This window comes from Entelurus aequoreus, linkage group LG19 (genome assembly GCF_033978785.1).
Source record: "Entelurus aequoreus isolate RoL-2023_Sb linkage group LG19, RoL_Eaeq_v1.1, whole genome shotgun sequence".
NCBI classification, from domain to species: Eukaryota; Metazoa; Chordata; class Actinopteri; order Syngnathiformes; family Syngnathidae; genus Entelurus; species Entelurus aequoreus.
The window spans coordinates 19,600,099-19,623,691 of NC_084749.1; the positions used below are offsets into that span (position 1 = coordinate 19,600,099).

The window sequence follows — 23,593 nt, forward strand, 5'->3', positions numbered from 1 at the left end:
TAGAGTTAGTTTGGCTGAGTACGCTCTCATTTTGCTGGAGTGATCGCCAAGTGCCGAAGTCAGCAGCTGAGTCAGCAAGAGAGCGTGACGTCACGTGCAACCCACCTACCGAAACGTGGCAAAGTTGGATGGACCTTAATTGGTACCCAGTAGGACCGGCGGGATTCGGCCGCTGCCAAAAATGTACCAGATTTCTTACACAGCCCTAACTACAAAGTAATAACCACACACCAAAAGATATGTATATATATATATATATATATATATATATATATATATATATATATATATATATATATATATATATATATATATATATATATATATATATATATATATATATATATATATATATATATATATATATATATATATATATATACATATATATATATATATATATATATATATATGTATATATATATATATATATATATATATATGTATATATATATATATATATATATATATATATACATATATATATATATATACATATATATACACACATATATATATATATATATATATATATATATATATACTGTATATATATACTGTATATACATATATATATATATATATATATATATATATATATATATATATATATATATATATATATATATATATATATATATATATATATATATATATATATATATATATATCTCAGGGGTGTCCAATTCTTTGCCCTCCGAGCCGTATTAGTAATTTGGTTGAGGGCCGCAAGCATGTAAAGTAACTATATATATATACTGTATATAAATATATATATATATATACATGTATATACATATATATATATATATATATATATATATATATATATATTATATATATATATATATATATATATATATATATATATATATATATATATATATATATATATATATATATATATATATATATATATATATATATAATATATATATATATATATATATATATATATATATATATATATGTATATATATATATATATATATATATATATATATATATATATATATATATATATTATATATATATCTATATATGTATATACAGTATATACATGCATATGTGTGTGTGTGTGTGTGTATACATATTATATTAATATAATGGATATATAATTAATATAATTGGTTATTAAGAGTATGTGAAAGTTGGACACTTACCTTGTTTACTTCCGTGACAACCTCCTTAAAGTTTAAAATGCAACAAACATGGATAAGTGCAGAGATAGTGTTTTGCATTTTTCCCATCATGCTTTGTAATGCATTTAATATAAGTGTAACTCTGATTTGTTTTATTGCATGGTTGTTTTTTTATAATATCCACAAATTGGGTTGTATTGTGTTATGTGTGACCGTGTCTGTTTTTGCACCATGACAAGAGAAGGTTGTTTGCATTAGGTCATATAGGTAAACGCTGCGCTTTGTTTGATTCAAAGCAAGGTAATAGTCACAAACCTGAATTACTTATGTTGACCACAAGTTGGCGACAAAGCAGCAGCATAGAAGTTGACTTTTTAAAATGAATAGAACATGACCTGCGGGCCGTAGTTTGGACACCCCAGGACTCGACAGGAAATGTTTCTCCTTGTAGACTTTTCTCTGGCTGCATTGGCACTTGAACACTGTCTGCCTTGAGCTGCACCCTCTAAAATACAGCTGACATTGATACATTATATCATATTATTATTTCAAATGCTGCCTTTAACCGTTCCATATGATTATGTTGATTTGTATGATTGAAGTGGCAGTTAAAGCAGTCAATCACAGTCATTGGTTTCACATTGCTATATTTAGCTGTATTTTTCATTTGATTTAACGAGCTGATTCCCCAAAAAGAAAGAATGATGGATGTAGGCAGGATAACGCTCTGACTGCACGGTGTTTATGTCATCCAGGCTCGCTACAGGAAGGAGCTGAGCAGCACCCAGGCGATTCCCTGGATCCCTCCAGTGGACAACCTGCTGAAGGACAGCGCAGATGGCTCAGCACTTTGTGCTCTGCTGCACTTCTACTGCCCCCAGCTGCTGCCTCTCGATGGTAAGGAGTTACTTTATAGCACCGCTCTTTAAATTCAAGTTGATTTCACAGTGTTACGAGGTCCACTGACCACTGCAATAGATTCACTTCAATGTTTTGCCCTTTTGAAGATAATTTACAACTAATAAACATTCTGGCTATGAAATAGATTAACGAAAATGCCCCAAAGATATTCATGTTTTCTTCTTTGTTGGTAAAATGTATAGATAGCTAGTTAGAATTGAGTGATAATAAGCTGGTAATTGGCTAAAATTACTAAAAAAAAAAACAAAAGGAACTGAGCAATATAGTTTCTCTAATTATATTCTTTTACTGTTATATTTTTTATTCTCATTGTTGCTTTTTATTTTTATTCTTATTGTAATATTTTTCTATTTTGTTTCCATTTATTCCCCCATTATTTACTTTTTACTTTTAAATTCGATCTCAATTCTGTACACTGCTGCTGGAATGTTAATTTTCCTGAGGGAACTCTCCTGAAGGAATCAATAAAGTACTATACATCTATCTATAAGATCTCATAGCAAATCATAGCACTTAATAGCAATCTGATAGATTGAATTCATATAATTTGAGGATATAATCTTTGTTTTTCTCTCATTGTTATATATATATATAAAAAAGTAAAGTAGTACAGTCTCATATATATATGATTGGAATGGAACGTATTAGATTGTCATGACATAATAATCTTAGGCAAAAATATCACGGTATGGTAATATAATTACAGCTCTCCAATTTGTTATTTTAAAATGTCTTTGTTGAAAAGAAGATTATTTTTTGGGCTAAAACAGTTTTTAACAATATAACAGAACATGATGGAAGGGAAGCATGTGTATTTAAAATAAATAACAAAATATAACTGAATTATTTAACTTAAGTGCTGTTCTTAATCCTGTCTTATGTTGCAAAACCTGCAACTCAAGTCACAACAACACATTTTCTTTGTAAAAACAAAGAAAATGCAAATAAATAAAATCACCAAGTGGCGTAAAAAAGTTCCATTATGTGAAACCAACTTTTCTTACCTGTTGGTACCTGTTTTTGTGTATTTGGGATCCACATGGCTCCCAAAAATGTTTTAATCAAACCATGGAGTATTTTAGATAACAAAAACGACAACATATTTTTTGGATCGTGAAAAATATCGCTCTTACCACTGTACTATCAACTGAATAATGATTTTGAACTTGGTAACATTACTGCCGATATTTGTATCGATCTGCTCACTTTTGTTTACGTTTAAGAGCTATAGCTTGCGGTTAGCTTATCCTCCCTACAGTGTGTAGCGTAGCATGTTAAACTACTGTATTCCTCATCCTCCAGGGATGATACTTGTAAGGAACGTAGTTTATTTGCCGACATTGAGGCAAGGAATGCTGATTTATAAATGGCTTTGCACAGTAGAGGGAAGTTAGCCGCTAGCTACAATGCTACAGTGCTTTAAGGATGCATTTGTTCACTTGTCGCTGTCAACTTTGCAGACACAGCTAGAATGTGTCACCAACATATATTATAACGATATGACGATAGTATTTAAAACTCTATCGTCTGCCACATTTATATCAGTGGTTCTTAACCATGTTGTGCCGTGAGCGTTCTCCAGGGGGCCACCAAAAATGTGTTTCTCAGCTGTAGTATGTATGGGCCGCTGCAGTACTCACTTGTAATACATTTTTCCACCACTTGTGGCAGTAATGACAATATCAAACAAAGAGAAGAAGGCTGGAACTAGAGAAGTTTCTTCGGCGGAAAAATTGTAATTGAAGTAGTTAAGCTGTATTTTTATTTGCACTTAAATTTTATTGACAGTTGAGTTAAAAAACATAATCAGTATTAATTTAGTTTATTTATTTCAACAACATAATTGTATGAACTGTTATTTTTTGTCAGTTGTCCTTTCTTATGCAATATATTTGGTTCATACTTGTTTTTCTGCCTGACTTAAGCTAAAGGTTTATGTGTTAAATAATACATCTTTGTGATTAACACATGTGTTCATATCATTTGACTATCAATCAATCAATCAATCAATCAATGTTTATTTACAGTATATAGCCCTAAATCACAAGTGTCTCAAAGGGCTGCACAAGCCACAACGACATCCTCGGTACAGAGCCCACATAAACTGCAAGTACGATAGATATGATTATTGAATACCATTAAAATCAAGAGTTTAACAACTTGGTATGTGGGTCTGTACCGGGCCCTGCTGTTGTGGTTGAGAAGCTTCGAGCCACAAGGTAGGGCTATATACTGTAAACCCTAAATTGATTGATTGTATGATTGTCTGTAGTCAAAGATAACCTCACTGTGTTAATCCAAGATGTATTACATTTAAATTTAGGCTTAATTTAGGGCAAAAATTAAGTAACATTTGCTTTAAAAACGCAATAGAGTGATGTTGCAAAATTTGAGGCGCGAATTGGCAAGGGATTTATTTTCAATCTGTCTCGAAATTGTGCTGCTGTTTAGTGCATTAATAAGTACAATATTATTACTTGCTATTCGTAGTCTTTTCCTGTTGGCAGTGTCATTTAAAACTGAGCGTTATCATCACTGTAAAAGACAACATTTTCTATAAATTAGATGTTGTGGCCCTTGCATGATTTTTTAATGACACACTGATCTTTACTGTTGCACCCAATAGAAGAATAATGTTGCATAATCCCATCAGCCTTTTGTTTACCTGTCTTAACGTGTGACGACGGGCTCATAGTACAATCACACACGTTTTACTCATCAGGACAAAAGATCTATCAGTGCACATTGTCTTGTCGTCAGATGTGAGAATGTGTCTCCACCCACTTGATGATGACATTCAGCCGGTCATACACTCCGTGACACTTAAAGAGCTCCAAAGTTCCACAACGCCACTTTATTCAGCAGCAACGCTACAAACCCACAAGCACACCAATGGCTCCCTTTGTGCTCGCAGATGTGTGTCTGAAGGAGAACATGACGCTTGCGGATCGTCTGTACAACGTGCAGCTCATTCAGGACTTCTGCAGGGACAATCTGGACGGCTGCTGCCATTTCAGTCTGGAGGACATGCTCTATGCCTCGTCCACCCTCAAGGTACTCCTCAACAGTAGAAACTCTTTGAAATAATCCAAATATGGTTCTTTGACTAATAAAGGCCCCCCTAAAAAACTATGAGCAACACTGAGGTGATACAGTTAGTGTCGCTGGCACAGCTCTCACTGCTCAGAGTTGCCATATTTACCCTTATTTTACCTTTAATTACCTCTCAAGAAAGTAACTGCACCAATGTTCTTCAAATATGTATTTTGTTTATGCATAATCTTACCAACTGTATCTGTTACTGTCGCTATATAACTGGTCATCAAAAGAACAAAGCTATTGAGTTAAGTTAAAGTTAAAGTACCAATGATTGTCATACACACACTAGGTGTGCTGAAATTTGTCCTCTGCATTTGACCCATCCCCTTGTTCATCCGCTGGGAGGTGAGGGGAGCAGTGGGCAGCAGCGAGGCCGCGCCCGGGAATCATTTTTGGTGATTTAACCCCCAATTCCAACCATTTATGCTGAGTGCCAAGCAGGGAGGTAATGGGTCCCATTTGTATAGTCTTTGGTATGACTTGGCCGGGGTTTGAACTCACAACCTACCGATCTCAGGGCGGACACTCTGACCACTGAGTAGGCCGAGTGGTTAGAGGCCTAGGTATTGATGGTCTTGTACTGCAATTAGACCAGGTCATACTTGACAAATTAGTGTTTTCAAGCACTTTATTTTATTTTTTTTACTGTATTTTGCCCGAAAAAAAGATTAAAAAAGCAGATGGTGCGCTCCTTAGCCAGAAAGTCAGCATGAAACAAGAGAAATGAGTGCCTCCGACTCAAACTGGAAAAGCATTTAAATCCAAATTTGTCTTCATCACTTGACCACAAGCCTCTCTTAGCTGCTCTTTCATTATATTTCGTTCATATCCTTAATTTTCTATTTGGTTGTTTGCATTTTTCCCTGCCTTACTTTGCACTGTTGCAAATGTGTTAGTTCTTTGTACTGTCTCTATTGGATTTTTCGATGTGGCGATCGCACCAATTCAAGCAAATTCAACCAATCCCTGTGTAAACGCGCATGTCAACTGTTTGATCAGAACTTGTGTTAGTTTATTTTGTACCGTAAGCAAAGCTGGAACAGCAACGAGTAACAATATTAATTTAATATATTTATAAATTAATTGAACCTTTATTTATCTATGGTAAGACAATTAAGAACAAATTTTGATTTGCAATGCCGACCTAGCAAAAAAGCATCTTTTACACGATAGAGATGTTGAATTGTGATGATAATCTCTCATCGTCTTGCATCATAAATATTTCACAAATGTGTTGGAAGATAAATTAATATTTTAGATGGACAAACGCTTCTCACTTTTCATTGTTATAATTAATTATAATTAAATACCTTATTACTATTATTAGTTACAATACAGTAATTTGACAATGAGTTTGAGTATATACCTTAACTGCCATCCAGTGTTTATTGTGAAAACATAAGTAATTTTGAAAAAAACAAAACAAGTGATGTTGTATGATGCAGCAGTTTGTGTCAGTACAAACAAAACAGTACAGATGTGTCTGCTACAAGAAACCACGGCCTCTTTACATGCCGCTCCACAGGCTAAAAAAATTCAATTTAACACTCAACCTAAAAACTAATTTAATTATGTAAAGCGGGCAATTTAGCTGACACTGATTCCACCAAAGATGAAAAAAAGCGTGGCACATACAGTTCTTGACTGGGACCGGCTCATACTTCACACAAGCCCATTAGATTCGGCAACCTTGACCCAGTTTCTCCCGCAGTCACACCCTCAGCAGCAGTACGTGTTGGGCCGTCACACTAACACAGACCTTATTATAGAGACGGCGCCGCGACATGAGAGGTGTGTAGAGTAAGAGAGGTGTTGATGTGGAAATAAAACTTTTAACAGGAGGAACAATATAATGCAAAGCAATGGAGTTTGAAATGAGATTATATAAAGGCAAGCCTAACAACTCAAGAATAATAAATAGAAAAACAAGGTTATTTTTGGCCTATATTTACTTAATATTGTGTATAAATTCTGACAATAATGCCCTAAAAGTAAGTTCTATATTCATCAGAAAAGTGCATATTGTATTGTCATTGGTATTAATCATGGATCTGTACAATCATCTGGATGATCCAGTGAGCACAGAAATACACAGAAATAATTGAAACCCCAAAACATGCCAACACCATAAAACAAATGCAAAAATGTTGCCAAAGCCAACAACACACACAAGCCACCCAAAACAACTGCATGAGAGACATGCTGCAAGTACACAGAACAAAACGGAAGATAGTTACGTCACCATGGGCGCCAGAACGGAGGGATATCCGTCTTTAAGACATAATGTGTTACAGTATTATAAAGTAGGTCTGCAGCTATTGAATAGTTTAGTAATCGGATATTGTACTCAAAATTCCTTCGATTAATCGAGTAATTGGATAAAGTTTGGTTCAGTTAAAGACCAATTATAAATATCAAAGAAAAAATAAGACATTTGATAAAATCCCGCTTTTAATTCTAATACAAATGAAGTACCTTGCCATTTCATTGTCTGTGCCATCCTTTGAGAAACAGCATCAAATGTACACTACACTGTAACACATTAATAGAGATATGAATCTTGCATCAACTCTCGATTCGATTTAAATTCTTGGGATGATGGATGGATTCAAAATCGACTCTCGATTCAAACCAATTCTTGCAATATATTAATTGGTATAAAAATCATTATTAAGCCTTTTCAACACAGGTTACAAGTTACAAAGGCTCCTCGTGGCTGCTGATGTCTGATATGGGCACGCAACGAGTAAGCGATGAAGCGTAGGGTGGCCTAAAACATGATTTCATTCCATGTTATGAAAATGTTCTAGTTTATTAATTTTTTTATTCTTTCTTGAAAATTTTAAATTGATTTAGAATATAAATAAATACAAATTGCGATTTGGATGTGAATTTTTTTTTTTAAACATAAATCACATTCACTTGAATTTTTACAGTCAGTTCCCTTAACTAATTTCTTCATTACACAGTAGAACAGCATACTTTAATTGTACATAAAGTTTTGACCTTAAAACTGGAAGTAGCTTATGTTCACTAATTAGTTATTAGCACTAATTTGTTTAAAAAAACTTTTTGATTTTCCATTGCTACTTTTTAAAAAAAAAACATTGGATTGCTTTTACTGTCACCATGCACTCTGTGAATTTATCAAACATCAATAAGGCTCGTCTTACACTCATGCTAGGAGCTATGTTGTCAACAGTTATAACTAGCGTGCGGAAAACATATTTTTGGGCCGCTTCGTGCTCTTAGTTTCAAGATTAAATAAACAATTCTTCGAGGTTGAGAAATATCTTTGATCATTTTTTGTACGCAAGGAATCGTTTAATCTCTGGTATAAAGCAACCTATTTTTACAGTTAAGTGCTCAACAAAGACGTAACAAAAGATATACTTTTTCATAATGCCAGCGCTCGTGTTTTTAAAAACGTCTCCCCTATCCGGTATGTATTTTGAGGCGTTGTGTGCGTTTTTGGCAGTGTTCTTTCACATGTGTTTTTAATTCTGAAGTGTTAATGTAATTGCAGCATTTTCCCGTTGCGTTGTGTTTTATATTGTTTTTGGTTTTGGATCATTTCTGTTGTGTGTTCCCCCTGTGGGCCCCCATAGGAGCAGCATCCAATAATATTGAGTTTACTTTTAAAAAAGCCTTTTTGCCTTTTGTGACCGGACAACTGGTAATAAAAAATGTTGATGTAATAGTTTGGCTGAGATGTTTAACATTTAACACAACCATCCAGACAGTTTTTGCACAAAACTATTTAAAATTTGAATTCACACCAGTCTGCTAAATCATCAGCCTGCTTCTGTGTCCTTTCTCTTCTTCTAATTAAATGACATCTAAATTACCATCTTTTTAGCCAGGGATAGAAAAATGGCATTCATTATCTAGCTAGCGATCGTTTTTGCCCGCTTCAGATAACAAAAGCTGGGAGCTGACATTTTTCAGAAAGTCAATGAACACACTGTTGTGGGGCAGCAGTGGACTTTGTCTCAGAGAATGGAGGTTTTGAAAGTAATTATATATTGGTAGGCCTAGGCCGATAACAAATGTTGCTTGACGATTTACTGACCTAAAATTGATTGCTGATAAATGACCAAATTAACCACTGATGTAATGATAATACATAATAATAAAGAATGTACATCCTTTCCATTGCAATAAACTTGTATTTTTCATATATTTAACATTGTAATTGGTATGTAAACTTTTCAATCTTCAAGTTAAATAAAACAAACAAATAATACCAATACACTTAGTTAGCAAAATGTTGCACTTGAATAAAAAATCACATTCAAAAACAATAAAATATGTTAATGAGAGGGTCGGGGGGCCTCAAATATACACAACCAAAACAATAAATAATATGTCTAAATAAAATGATGACAAACAAAGTTGCACTTCAATATTGAACATGTTGGCAGAGGTAGAGTTGTATATTACTTAACTGCCAATCAAGTTAGGACCTTTTTAAACAAAAGTCCAGAGTAACAATATAAAAACTACAGTATAAACAGATGTATTAACAGGTCATATGAAAAAAAATAAAACTAGAGTATATACCGACATGACATGACAACATGACAAATGTCTGTCAAACGTTTGCAGCACCTTTACAAATGGTAGTTTTTCAACAGTATGTCTTTGGCGATGTATTTAGCCACACTTTTTGTGGGCGCACACTGTTTTGTGCTGTTTTGATTGCACTGACCTTGTTCACCAAATGCAAAGTGAGTGTGGACTGCCGGATGGTTGTGTTGCAAGTGGGCGTGCAGGTTTGTCGTATTTGAGCACATTCTGCAACTGGCTACGCGGTATTGTTGAGCTCATCTTGTTCCAAAGGTTTCAACTGAAATATTGCCACACTGGTGCGTTGGAATTTGATTTTGTAATCGTTTTGTCCATGTTGGCGACTACATGTGTTGGTCACGGGCTAACTTGTTGCACTGTCTGATGCGATCGGCCCAGCGGCCGCGCCTCACCGTACAAAGAGTCAAAGGTTACATTTACAATGCACAGTCCGATGTCCAAACCGGATTTTTGGTGAAATCCGATCTTTTTATGTATTTGCTCACATAACAAAAAAAAAAGTGATTTCTAGTGTGAATGCAATCTGACCCGCATGCGGACATGACGTAATGACGTCGCATGCACTGCAGTGTTTGTAAAAGTAAACATGGCTTCCACTCCGGTCGGTCTCAGTACTGGCATAATTTCAAGGCTTTTGTGCAATCAGTCAACATTTTCAGAACCAAATTATTGCACATAGAAGGCTAACAAGAAAGAGGATTAGTATTTTGGCTCTGACAGTTTTACGGGATATTTTGCTTTGATGTCTGCTTAAAGAGCGTCTCTGTGGGCGAGCAGTCGGAGACAGGAGGAGTGGTGGAACTTTCACGTGATTTCCTAAAACATTGTTTTCACCTGTTTTCTGCTTCGTTCCTATTTATTTTGTAACTCTCTATTATGGCGAATAATTATGACGCTTATCGCTTTTTGATGACGTTCTGGTCGGATGAATGAAGCACAATATCATTCACATTGAGGACGCATCGCATATACAGTCGTGGTCAAAAGTTTACATACACTTGTAAAGAACATAATGTCATGACTGTCTTGACTTTCCAATAATTTCTACAACTCTTATTTTTTTGTGATAGAGTGATTGGAGCACATACTTGTTGTTCACAAAAAACATTCATGAAGTTTGGTTCTTTTATGAATTTATTATGGGTCTACTGAAAATGTGATCAAATCTGCTGGGTCAAAAGTATACATACAGCAATGTTAATAGTTGGTTACATGTCCCTTGGCAAGTTTCACTGCAATAAGGTGCTTTTGGTAGCCATCCACAAGTTTATGGTTGAATTTTAGACCACTCCTCTTGACAAAATTGGTGCAGTTCAGCTAAATTTGTTGGTTTTCTGACATGGATTTGTTTCTTCAGTATTGTCCACACGTTTAAGTCAGAACTTTGGGAAGGCCATTCTAAAACCTTAATTCTAGTCTGATTTAGCCATTCCTTTACCACTTTTGACGTGTGTTTGGGGTCATTGTCATTTTGGAACACCCAACTGCGCCCAAGACCCAACCTCCGGGCTGATGATTTTAGGCTGTCCTGAAGAATTTGGAGGTATTCCTCCTTTTTCATTGTCCCATTTACTCTCTGTAAAGCACCAGTTCCATTGGCAGCAAAACAGGCCCAGATAATAATACTACCACCACTATGCTTGATGGTAGGTGTGGTGTTCCTGGGATTAAAGGCCTCACTTTTTCTCCTGCAAACATATTGCTGGGTATTGTGGCCAAACAGGTCAATTTTTGTTTCATCTGACCACATAACTTTCCTCCAGAAGGTCTTATCTTTGTCCATGTGATATTACCATTGCTGTATGTATACTTTTGACCCAGCAGATTTGGTCACATTTTCAGTAGACCTATAATAAATTCATAAAAGAACCAAATTTCATGAATGTTTTTTGTGACCAACAAGCGTAGTGTCAAAGCACTTTGAGTACCTTGAAGGTAGAAAAGCGCTATACAAGTGTAACCCATTTACCATTTACCCTTTAACAAATATCAGCCCAGGCCTAGGTATTGGAATTTGTTTTTGGAGAGAGGCACTGCACTGTCAAGGTGCCATTGAGCAAGGTGCTGACCACCATCAAAGGGAGCGACACTATCAGTCACTCTCTTGCTTGCAGTAATGCATGCAACCGCAAAAACAGTGTAAGAGTTGTATTTTTAATATTTAATAGCAGTGAGTGTAATTTCTTTGGTCCGTCAGTCTGAAGAGGGCACTAAATCGCAGAAGATGTTGATATGAGTGACTATTTTTCTTTCTGGCTGCTAGACCTCAATCTTTTAATCAACCCCCAGGCTCAATTATTGTTGACAGTAATGCCCTGTGAATGCTTAGCTTGTGTGTATGTGTTTCTGGGATAGAGAGTTCTTCTGTGTGCACTATCATTACATTCAACATAAAGCATGCAAACTATGCACAGTGTGTTAAATACGGGTGGGGTTGCCGATTTTTGCCTCTCCTTTTTGAGTGGGATTACCCCCCACCCCACTTCTCCTTAAACCAAAACCATCCTTACCCAATCCCAAGAGCAACGAACACTTAAATCTCAAACCAAGCAGATCTGGCAAAGCTACAAACCAAGCATCCCACAAGGTTGCAATGCTGGTCAATGAGGAGATTGTGCGCTTTTTGGCTGTGTGTGCGTGTGTGTGCGTGTGTGTGTGTGTGTGTGTGTGTGTGTGTGTGTGTGTGTGTGTGTGTGTGTGTGTGTGTGTGTTCGTGTGTGTGCGCGTGTGTGTGTGTGTGTGTGCGCGTGTGTGTGTGCGGCTGCTGACTGATGGCATTAAGCGTTAGCACTCACACCTGCTCTGTCAGTAGTAGTTAGACAGATGGGACGAGAGGATTGGGTTGCTGGCCAGACAGACTGCAAGAGATCTTTCTTCCCGTTTCCTTTCCATTTGTATGTCTTCTGCTCACCTTAAAACACGAGGAATGCTGTAGTCCCAAAGGTAACTTGTTGTTTCGCCTTTGTCTTTGTCAGATCATGCTAGTATGGTATTTGATTTCAAATTAAGAGGAGACGTGTATGTAATATCCTCCTGAGAAACAGGTTTTTTGGTCTATTTCTTTTGTCAAAAAATAGCCCTGTTATGCAAAACTGGGGGCGCTGTTTTTTTTGAAAATTCTAAAATGAAGGATGTAAAAGTTGTAGACATTAATGGTTGTTATAAGCAACTGGTTTGTGTGATGTTAGTTCATAATGAAATTATTAATACAGCATTTTTAGTATTCAACTCTGCATCCTAGCATTTAAAGTGATAAATTGCTGCAGTTACTCTTGAGGGGGATGGCCTGTACCATGTGTTAATTGCCTCCGCTTCCCTGGTGAGCGTGGGCTGTTTTAGCGCACGTGTGTGATGCATGTACACGTGCCACTGCATGGTTGAGAGAAATGTTGCTGATGGAGAAAATTTGGCGTCTCGAATGCTAAGCTGTGCATGCAGCATTGTCTTTGTCTGCAGACTACTGACTGATGGCGTTTGGGGCGGGGAACGTGTTTCCTCAAGGTCGTACCCGTCACACTGCTCTTGCTTTGCATATGCATCTGTCAGCACGTGTGCGTGTGCGTGCGCGTGCGTCTGTGTCATATTGTCCCCTGCAGAAACTTACCACTTTAATGAGAAAACCTTCTAAACTGTGCATTCATTTATGTTCAACCTGCTTCCAATGAAAGCCATTTCTTAGTAAAATGTTTGCCAAAATGCACCTAAAAGACTCTCAGGCCATGAGAAACAAAACTCTCAGGTCTCATGAGACAAAGATTGAACTCTTTGGCGTAAATGCCAGGCATCATGTTTGGAGGCACCGCTCATTACCAGGCCAATACCATCCCTACAGTGAAGCATGGGTGGTGGCAGCTTCATGCTGTGGGGATGATTTTCAGCGGGAGGCACTGGGAGACTAGTCAGGATAGAGGGAAAGATAAATGCAGCAATGTACAGAGACATCTTAACTAAAAACCAACACTTCCCATTCAACGTGATGGACCTTGAGAGTTGCTGCAAAGAGAAATGGGCGAAACTGCCCAAAAATAGATGTGCCAACCTTTTAGTATCGTATAAAAAAATACTTGAGGCTTTAATTGCTGCCAAAGGAGCATCAACAAAGTACTGTGCAAAGGCTGTGAATACTTATCTAGATGTGATTTTTTTTAAAGTTTTTTTATTTGTAATAAATTTGCAAAATAAAAATCACATTGTTCTTATGAGGTATTGTGTGTAGAATTTTGAGGCCAAAAATTAATTTATTCCATTTGGAATAAGGCTGTAACATAACAAAATGTAGGAAAAGTGAAGTGCTTTGAATTTTTTCCGGATGCACTGTAGTTAAAAATGATAACAGGACATTTTCCAATGTGTACACATTTGATACAGTCCAAACTAAAAACCAAATGATGAATGTATACAAAGGGTGTCTGCAAAACTAAAACTATATGATGTTGTATAGTGGCTTGTCGTATATTTTTGCCCGATTTCACCCTGTATCCTGCAGGTGATTGGGAGTAGGAATAAATAGCTGGCCTCTATTTTGTAAATTAGGTTAATGCTCTAATCTCTGCTCTCTACTACCACATGTACTGTGACATCATTACAGTATGTGCATGTTGAAATCCAACATGTTAGCTCACACATTCTTTACATTGGCAGTATAAAAGGGTTGTTTTTTATATAAGTCAGGAATTTGAACCTACAGTATAAACCTGAGACAATGTCTTGAATGCACAGTACACACCAGTATTATTGACCGTTAAAAAGTTTGGAGGCAATCCTGGATGGTATCAGGTAACAGTACACACCTGCTGGAGAAATAGCTGCAGTGGACACAAAGAGTACATCTACCAAGAACCTAATGCAGGACCTCTAAGGCGGTTTTGGCATGGAATATTGAAAAAGATTTCAGTAACTGCATGGATCCAGGAGTTTTTTTTCCACATTTCATAATAAAGCACATTATTTCAGTGAATTATACGCAAGTCTTGCTGAAAAAAGTTAATGCCATATATTAGGCCAGTGATCTAAATTAGGATTGTTTGGCCAGGTGAAGGTCTGAATACTGAGTGCCATAGTCTTCCAGCCTTCGAAAATACGTCTACTGTCAAGCAGAGTATTCATCTTCTTTGTTTTGTTTTTCAGAATAACTATTTGGCGTTCATGGCTGAGCTGTTTTGGTGGTTTGAGGAGGTTAAGCCCTCTTTTGTGAAGCCAAGAAGTTTGGACCATGAAGCCACAGGTAAGCCACAGATATTACAATTCTATATTTTTAGTTTCCTCGGGTTGCCTCGCAACTGGATTATTCTGTTTGTCTTAAAAGACGTTTTGCCTCCTGTCCGAGCAGGCTTCAACAGTTCATTTTCATTGACTTCGATTGGTTAGATTGCTAAATGTGACTAGGCGAAAAGTATTTTTAGACAAAGCAAACAGTCCAGTTGCGGTCGATTGAATGCCCTGAGAATACAACGACCTGAAACATCCGTAGACGTACATTTTTGGTTGACTGAAGATATGGCAGAAATGTTTGGAAGATTCCAAAGATATATTTCAAATCCAATCAACATGTTTTCCCAATGGAAGTAATCCCTGTACCGTCGAACACACATTACCAGCCTTTCCTGCCACACTTTCGTCCACATCTTCAAAACAGATCGCCATGATGACACCCTTGAGTTTAAGAAAGAGGGGAAAAAAATCACTAAGAGCCAGGCAGGGAGGTTGTTTTAGCAGGGCCAGGAACTGTTGGATCCTCAAGGCATTGTGAACGCATACTGTCATGGTAAAGGCAGCCACGAGTTATCCTACCACAACTTTAACCTGAACGAAGGAATCGCCGCAGGATAAACATGCTGGTTGATCGTCCGGCAAATCGCATCAAAGAGTCCTTATATTTTTCGGACATTCCTTTAGCATACAATACTCTTTGTGGAAAGTAAACAATTGAAACTAACTCAGCATATTGGTTGTTTTCCACTACACAGTTTAGACATTTAATTTGTTTTCTTTCAGAGCCCTCATCCATATTGAAGAATATCCCAGCCATTCCAATTTCTAAAGCAACTAAGAGGAGCTTCATGGAAAGACCCCCAAGTCCTGAAAGACCAAGGTATGATAGTCAAAAATTTAAAAACTGTACCAAACAGTCATCAATATACAGTTTGTTGTTAATTACAATACATTCTTAAAGTTTTCTTCTTTTCTTTATAGTTTGCCGCTGAGACCTCAACCTCGAAATTCAGGTATTAATAACTTCCAGATATGTGTGTTTAGTATCATTGGGAGGGCTGATTTTGTGACATACATTACATTGTAGTTACATGCACAAAGGTACTAGAAATAACAAAATACAGTGGAACCTCAATTTGCCGACTTAATTGTTTACAGAAAAGTTTGTATATTGAAGCAAATTTCTCCATAAAAAACAATAAAAACATGTATAATTGGTTCCAGCTCCGACAGAAGTTCATCTTTTAGAAAATAAGGGTACACTTTGAACACAATATAAAGCACTATACTGTACTGTATATCCAACAAACCTTATAAGGGGGTGATAGTTCAACTAGCGGAACTGTCCTCATTAACGGCGACCTGCCGACACGCACATTCTCACACACTTTGTCAGCAGCCTTATGGTGCACTCAGTTTGAAATTACAAAGGTCCTTAACTTTAACAGTCAGGTTGCTACAGTGATTTAGAGTAAAAAATAAAATCTAGTTTACTTTGTCAGTTAATTTTCCCCCTCGGGATACTTCCTGAATGTTTCAAACCATGTAAAAAGCACAAAAAATAAGGCTGAGCACAGTAGCTAACACCTGCAACACTGAGCTGACAAACAAGCATCAAATAATCAATCAGCCTTCTGCGCTGCGATGCACACAATGGGTGAATGAAACGTTTATACACTGAGACAAAGTTTGAACACCAAAGCATATTTTTATTGAGTCTGTCAATGAATGGTTCGTAAATCGAGGCTCCACTGTTTGTGCAGTTTTGACATGTGTGATGTTGATTGTGGTTTTCCATCCATCCATTTTCTACTGCTTGTCTCTTTTGTTCAGGTGAAATCAAGAAGTCAACGTCAATGTCCTTTGTTGAGAGCAACATTGGTACATGGCCAAAAGAGAAAAGGTCAGTATTGTACTGTCTCAACATTTTACCCCTCACTGTACCTTAAAAATATATTTTTAGGATAATTTATTTTCAATTGTAGGAATATGACTACATATTGTTGTTAATGTTTAAGTTTGTCAGAGAGATTAATTTTTTTAACATGCCTTTGTGTTTTCTCAGGCCCGGGCCGTATGGAGTATCCTTCGACATTCCTTTCGACAAAGATGAAAGCGCTCCTGCACCTCATTCCGCCACACGTGGTATGGTCAGGTCTGTCAGCACTGATGACGGTTCTGGTTTCAAGGTGCACCAACTACCTTGTGGGATGAAGCGGAACCTGTCCTTCCAGCCAGTGAATGGCCAAGGTGTTGGCATTGAGAAGGAGGGTTGCCCAGACAGCTTAGCGGGTATGGAGCCTGACAGGCGGACCTACCCTAATAGACCTAGCAGAGTCAAAGCAACCACTCCCTCTGTGGAAGAAGCCCTCCAGATCATTCACAGCCCAAGCAGGCCACCCGTGGAAGGTATCAACAATGGTTTCTTCTTACATGGCCCGGACCTCGGCACTGGCATTGCTAGCTTGGAACCAGTGTCCGAGTTAGACTCTAAAGGGAGCCTGACAGACACCACAGAGGTTGACACAGGTGTCCACATTCATACAGAAGACATGCTGGATGAGGATTCCTCACTGAAAGACTGCTCTGTAAACATGGACCTGGATGTGGATACACCCAGCCCTTGCCCAAGCAGTCTGAGCAAATCCCCCTCCGCACTGAGGATGACCAACTTTGCTGAGCAGAAGATGAAAAAAGTCATTCCATCGGCATCTGACTCAGGGCGGGAGAGCAGCAGCTCCCTAAAAACTACACCTGAGGGTTCAGATTTAGGTCTGCCATTATCGGTTTCTTGGGCTCCGACACCTGAACACAGCCCCATTCATCAAAAAACCCCAACCGGTCCTAGTAAAGCGTCACCTGTCCAGCTTCCCCGCAATGACCCCGCTCAGGTCATGGCAACAGAGATGGTTCATCTGAGGATGCGATTGGAGGAGAAAAGGAAAGCCATCGAAGCGCAAAAGAAGAAGGTGGAGGCGGCTTTTACCAGGCACCGGCAAAAGATGGGTCACTCCGCCTTTCTTAATGTGGTGAAAAGAAAAGGGGACGGAGCAGCCAGTGGAGGTGATGAAGGAGGCAAAGTTGATGGTGAAGGCAAGACTGCGAGTCCCATCCTGAGGTGTGGCCGAAGCAGTGCGGACACCCCTGACGGGGCAGAGCAAAGCAATACGAGCTCCTGTTGGCCAAAGTCGCCTGGTGGCGGTGAGGAGGGCGGGCAAGGCCATGCCCAGCTCACTGAGGCAGATCTCACTGAGTATACCCGATCCATTGATAAACTCAACCATTCTTTAGCCTTCCTCCAGACCGAGATGCAGCGGCTGGCTCAGCAGCAGGAAGTCATCATGGCCATGAGGGAGCAGCAACATCAGACGTGGGTCATTCCTCCCTCTCACGCAAACCCCTCGCCGCAAAAATACGGCCGAGGCGGTGCTGTCACCCGATCATCAGGACCCTCTTCCCCGGCAGACTCTCCTCGCCCGGCCGACCGCTCTCCAACCAGCATCAAGCGTAAATCCGCTTCCTTCCATTCTCGCAACCCTCGCACCGTTCGCCCCACTGAACTCAAGTTGGCCCCCTACAACCGCGTCCTCACCGCCCCTCAGTCTGTAGATAGCATCCCCAGGCTGCGACGATTTTCCCCCTGCCCCACCACAGCCTTTGTTTACATGGGGGAGAAGCCAGCAGCTTCCAGTTCTGAGTCAGCCAACAAGCAGACGGATTTGCTCCTCTCCCCAGACAAGGAGCTTAGTAGTGCATCTCCTAAAGAGGAGCAAACACAGGAAGGCTCAAATACTCAAAACCAGGAGCCAGAAACTCCCACCCACGGCAACACCATTGAAGTGGAAACTGTAGGCGTAGATATTAACCCTGCACGGTCGTCACTCTCTGAAGTTCTGGCCCACCCAGTGGTTGAGACCTTCACGGTGGCCCCGACAGAGATCCCCATGCTGCCGGAAGTCAAGAGCAACTTAATTGAGGTTTCTCTGTCGGTCGTGAAGCCGCTGGAAGACCTGCCACTTGATGACAGCATAGAGTTGGAGCTCGGAGGTGTGGATGACATGGAGGATGAACAGAGGATCTGTCGTGGCTTCTTCTTCAAGGTCAGTTCATATTTATACTCTGTATAACTCAACTGAAATCCTGTCAGTATGACTGGTTATGACATAAATGATTCAGGAAACACAAGGATCTTGCTGTTTACGCATTGTGAAGACCGCTTACTTAACCAGCAGCAGCAGCGTAGGCTTCCATGTAGGTCACAAAACTGGGTCTGATTTGAATAATTCAAGCACTGTCGTGGAGATGTGGTTGTAGGGAAGTTACATGGATACATAAGGATGTTCACCAGAAATAAAGAATCTAAATGAAGCCAATATTCACCTTTTAATTACTGTCTAGTACATGTGTGTCAAACTGGTTTTCATTGTGGGCCATAATCGCAGTTGTGGCTGCCTTGCCCTCAGAGGACCGCTTGTAACTGAATAATATATATATATATATACATATAAATTGCCTCTTGATATTAATACACAATTATTTAATAATTATATTTATTTTTTATGTACACTGTAAAAAAAAATCTGTGGATTTTACAGTAAAAAAACTGACCGCTCAGTTGCCAAAATGTTACCCTAAAATCAAAAATGTATATAAATATATGTATATGTATGTAAATATATATGTATTTTTTTCTTTCAAAATGGAAAGTTGAATAAATTTTTTTAGAAAATACGCATTTTAATTCCAGGCTTTTGCAGACCACATGAAATGAAGTGGCGGGCCATTTATGACGCCTGGGCCTTGAGTTTGACATGTGTGGTCTTGTAACTTTTGTAGTATACAGTGGTTCCTCGGGATACGAGTGCCCTAACTTACGAGTTATCTGGCATATGAGCTATGTCAGCTTTTTAGGTTCAGGCAACCTCCCCACACCACTAGTTGGCGTAGCAAATGTCACAGTGAACCCTGCAAGATCCGGTCTTACTCGCCAGCAATAACTTATAGCTAGAGATTGACATCTTTGTTTTTCCAACCATGGAAACAAAGTAGGTGAATATGAAGGGCAGTGCTACTGTGGTTGTTTATAGTTAATTCTATTTTATTGTTTTTCAAACATTATTTCTTAACTTTAATTTATTTTTTTTAAAGCATGTTACATGTTAAAATTGTGGTGTTTTGGGAGGCCAACCACGGAATAAATTGATTTGAATAGATTTCACAATACAAGTTTTCGAGCTGCGTCGCAGAACCAATTAAACTCGTATCCTGACGTAACAATGTGTTAGGATTGAGCAGTTTCTAGATATGCCCTAGAATGGCAGAAAGGGATCTTCTATGGTGTTGCTTCTATATTTACTAATTGATCTTACAATAATATCCAATCCAATCCACTTTATTATAAAACTCTGTTTGTTTCAGTATGTGCTAAAACATGTTTTGTTTTTTAATTAAACAACACCAATAAATAGGCCAAATTAAAAACAATTTATGGATGCACAATATTTTGTTTTTCAAACTAATACCGATAAACTTCTGCTTCTCAAGACTGATACCAATAACTTATTTACAGCTATTATTTTTTAATTGTTGATTTTAATGTAATTTTACGCATTGGATTTGACAAACTACCTGTAGATTTGTTGTGACAAAAGCCAATAACTTCAACGATGGTCTTCCAGCGCCATTATTTCCATGATGAAATCAGAGATCGCTTTAGCCTTTGGATCGTGTCTGGTAAACATTTTTGCGACCATTTTTGGGCCTTTCTTTGCAGCTGCCTTTGGGGCAGCTTCCTTAGCAGCAGACGTCTTTGGCTTTTAAAACACTGCATGTGAGATGGCTAATAAGGTTTGATGTGTCAATGTTTGGGGAACATTTGGTGAAAATAGCACACGAAAAGTCTTCATCTGAAACAGTGAAGATGTATGTTTTCTTACAATAAGTTCATGGGAAGTTCATGATAGACCGTTTACAGCACGCCATGTATGGGAAGTGGAGCAATTGATCTGCTCACCTTAACCCACCTACAGCAGCAGTACTGGTAATTTCACCTATTTGGAGTGTTTTTTTAATCAGTACTCTGAACTATTTTATAGGATTTATCAGTGTGACATCGTAACTTCTCATATTGTCCCAAAAATGTGAAGCCCCGATATATATTTATTTTGATAGCAATTTTGAGTGAAACTGTCACTGAACAATTGTTTAATGTGTTTGTTTTCCAATTTTTTCAGGAGGATGGAAAGGCAGAGGACAACATGGCTCAGAAGAGGGCGGCCCTGATGGAGAAGAGAATGAGGAGGGAGAAGGAAAGCCAGCAGAGGAAAATGCAGCAGGAGGTGGAGCTAGAGCAAAAGAAGGAGGAGGCTCGGTATGATTTTGTTGTATCCAAGAAATGTCCTTCCAAAATAGACTCCTCCAAAGTGACTATGTTTAAATAATAGCTGACTTGCTTTTTTGTGTTGATTAAAAAAAAAATCTATTCAAATGCACAATATTATAATTGTACAGCCCTTACCTTTGGGCAGATACCGAGGGCGACTGTGTTGACCAGTTTGATGTGTAGAATGATAGAATGTCCAGTATTGTAGAAACGTGTTTGGATATGACAATCCCTTTATTCCAAGCTATCTAAATTAAATCAAATGTAAGTTATATAACATAAAGTATGCTGACCTTGAATGGCACATTGTCACAGCATTGTCACGGCACGACACGACACCACATGACACGGTCGAAAACTGTTTGTCCTCCAATCGCCCTTCCGTGCTCAAACCTGAACCCAATTTAAGGAGGCTACCATGGTAACCGCACCATAGCAACAGTCCCATCCCTGTCAACACTTCCTGGTTCTTAACAGGAAGTGGGCGGAGCAATCTGCCGAAAAGGAAATTCAACATGAGCTGAGGCCAGCAATCAATTAGAGAAAATAAAATAAAAACAATATAAACAAATAAGGAAATTTGGCTCCAACAATAATGTATGCACTTTAATCTACAGTGTGTTACATATAATGGCAAAAATAACAAATAATCCCTCCATATAAAGAGTGTGAAACATAACTTCCCTAAAAAATGACCATATTGTACAATATAATAAATACAGTATACGATTTGATTCCAGCTTTCGCCATCTTAGTCAAAGCCGTTGTGTCCTTGGGCAAGACACTTCACCCACCTTGCTCCTTATAGGTCGTGGGTAGTGCTTCTGCCATCAGTGTGTGAATCTGTGTGTAAATGGGTGAAAGTGACGTATAATATAAAACGCTTTGGGTACGTGTAGGTATAATAAAACGCTATATAAATACAGACCATTTATGGGGTTATACTTGTATAGCGCTTTTCTACCTTCAAGGTACTCAAAGCGCTTTGACACTATTTCCACATTCACCCATTCACACACTGACTGGCGGGACCTGCCACACAAGGCGCTAACCATGACCCATCAGGAGCAAGGGTGCAGTGTCTTTCTCAAGGACACAACAGACGTGATGAGGTTGGTAGAAGGTGGGGATTGAACCAGGAACCCTCAGGTTGCTGACACGGCCACTCTCCCAACTGCGCCACGCTGTCCCATAACCCATATACTGTATATATATATAACCCATATACTGTATATATATATATATATATATATATATATGTACAAAGTTTGTATATTTACCATTTATTTTAAATTACTTTCTCCCTTTCCCCTCCATTCCATGGCCTCAGGTTGAAAGCGGAGGAGGAGCGTATCAGGAAGGAGGAAGAAAAGGCAAGGAAGGAGTTCATCAAGCAGGAATTTCTCAGGAGGAAGCAGCTGAAGCTGATGGAGGACATGGACACCGTCATTAAGACTCGACCAGCAGGCAGCGCCAGACAGAGACGAGGTCGGCCCAAGTCAAACCATCGGGACAGTCTTGACTCCCCAAAAACTCCCGTCCGAGCTGCCACAGGTAACCATAGAGAGATCAAGCTGAACTCTGCATTTTTTGAAGTATGCAACCATGTCTGTGAACTTTGTTAAAAATATACCCTGACTGGACATTCGTTTAGGCACAGTATAATGATATACAATATAGAGACTATAATAATAATTATTAGTCGTACAATATTATGTGTATTATCGTGGTTGTAGTTTGCATTGGTGATTTGATTCTGTACCTAATGTTGTGGCCATTGAGTGAGTTGGACAAGACACGTCACCTGAGCAATGCACCAACAGTGGGTTTTATGCTGCCGATTCTGATACCAATCATCCATGAGCGAGATCAGCCGATACCAATACTGATACTTACCACGTACAATAATTGTACATTTCTCAGTTTATTTATGGTCAGTGCTATTGACAGTTAGTTTACCATTATCAATACAATATTTAAACTAGTTCATTATTCGCTTTTATTACATACAATTGATTGCGCAAAACAATGTCAATAGTGCACAATAATTAACAAAAGCAAAAACTAATATCTACTGTTCATTTAAATTACCTGGTTTTTGCCTTATAATATTTTGAGAATATAGTATAAGAGGTAATCGCTCTAGTATCTCTCTCTCTCTCTCTCTGTGTGTGTGTGTATATATATATATACCCGGTATATATATATATATATATATATATACATAAACATATACGCTTGTAACAGT

At 38.2% G+C, this 23,593-nt stretch overlaps 1 protein-coding gene across 4 annotated transcripts in view; it reads left to right on the forward strand.

Moving 5' to 3' along the window:
* camsap2a (calmodulin regulated spectrin-associated protein family, member 2a) overlaps positions 1–23,593 on the forward strand; it is a 100,437-nt gene that overhangs the window by 57,263 nt on the left and 19,581 nt on the right. For all 4 annotated transcript variants that reach the window (XM_062028054.1, XM_062028056.1, XM_062028055.1 and 1 more), the window contains 9 exons: positions 1,898–2,039; positions 4,978–5,117; positions 14,880–14,976; positions 15,747–15,843; positions 15,945–15,976; positions 16,797–16,866; positions 17,029–19,063; positions 21,197–21,333; positions 22,676–22,899. In XM_062028054.1, coding sequence (XP_061884038.1) covers positions 1,898–2,039; positions 4,978–5,117; positions 14,880–14,976; positions 15,747–15,843; positions 15,945–15,976; positions 16,797–16,866; positions 17,029–19,063; positions 21,197–21,333; positions 22,676–22,899 — 2,974 coding nt within the window. The remainder of the gene's footprint in view (positions 1–1,897; positions 2,040–4,977; positions 5,118–14,879; positions 14,977–15,746; positions 15,844–15,944; positions 15,977–16,796; positions 16,867–17,028; positions 19,064–21,196; positions 21,334–22,675; positions 22,900–23,593) is intronic.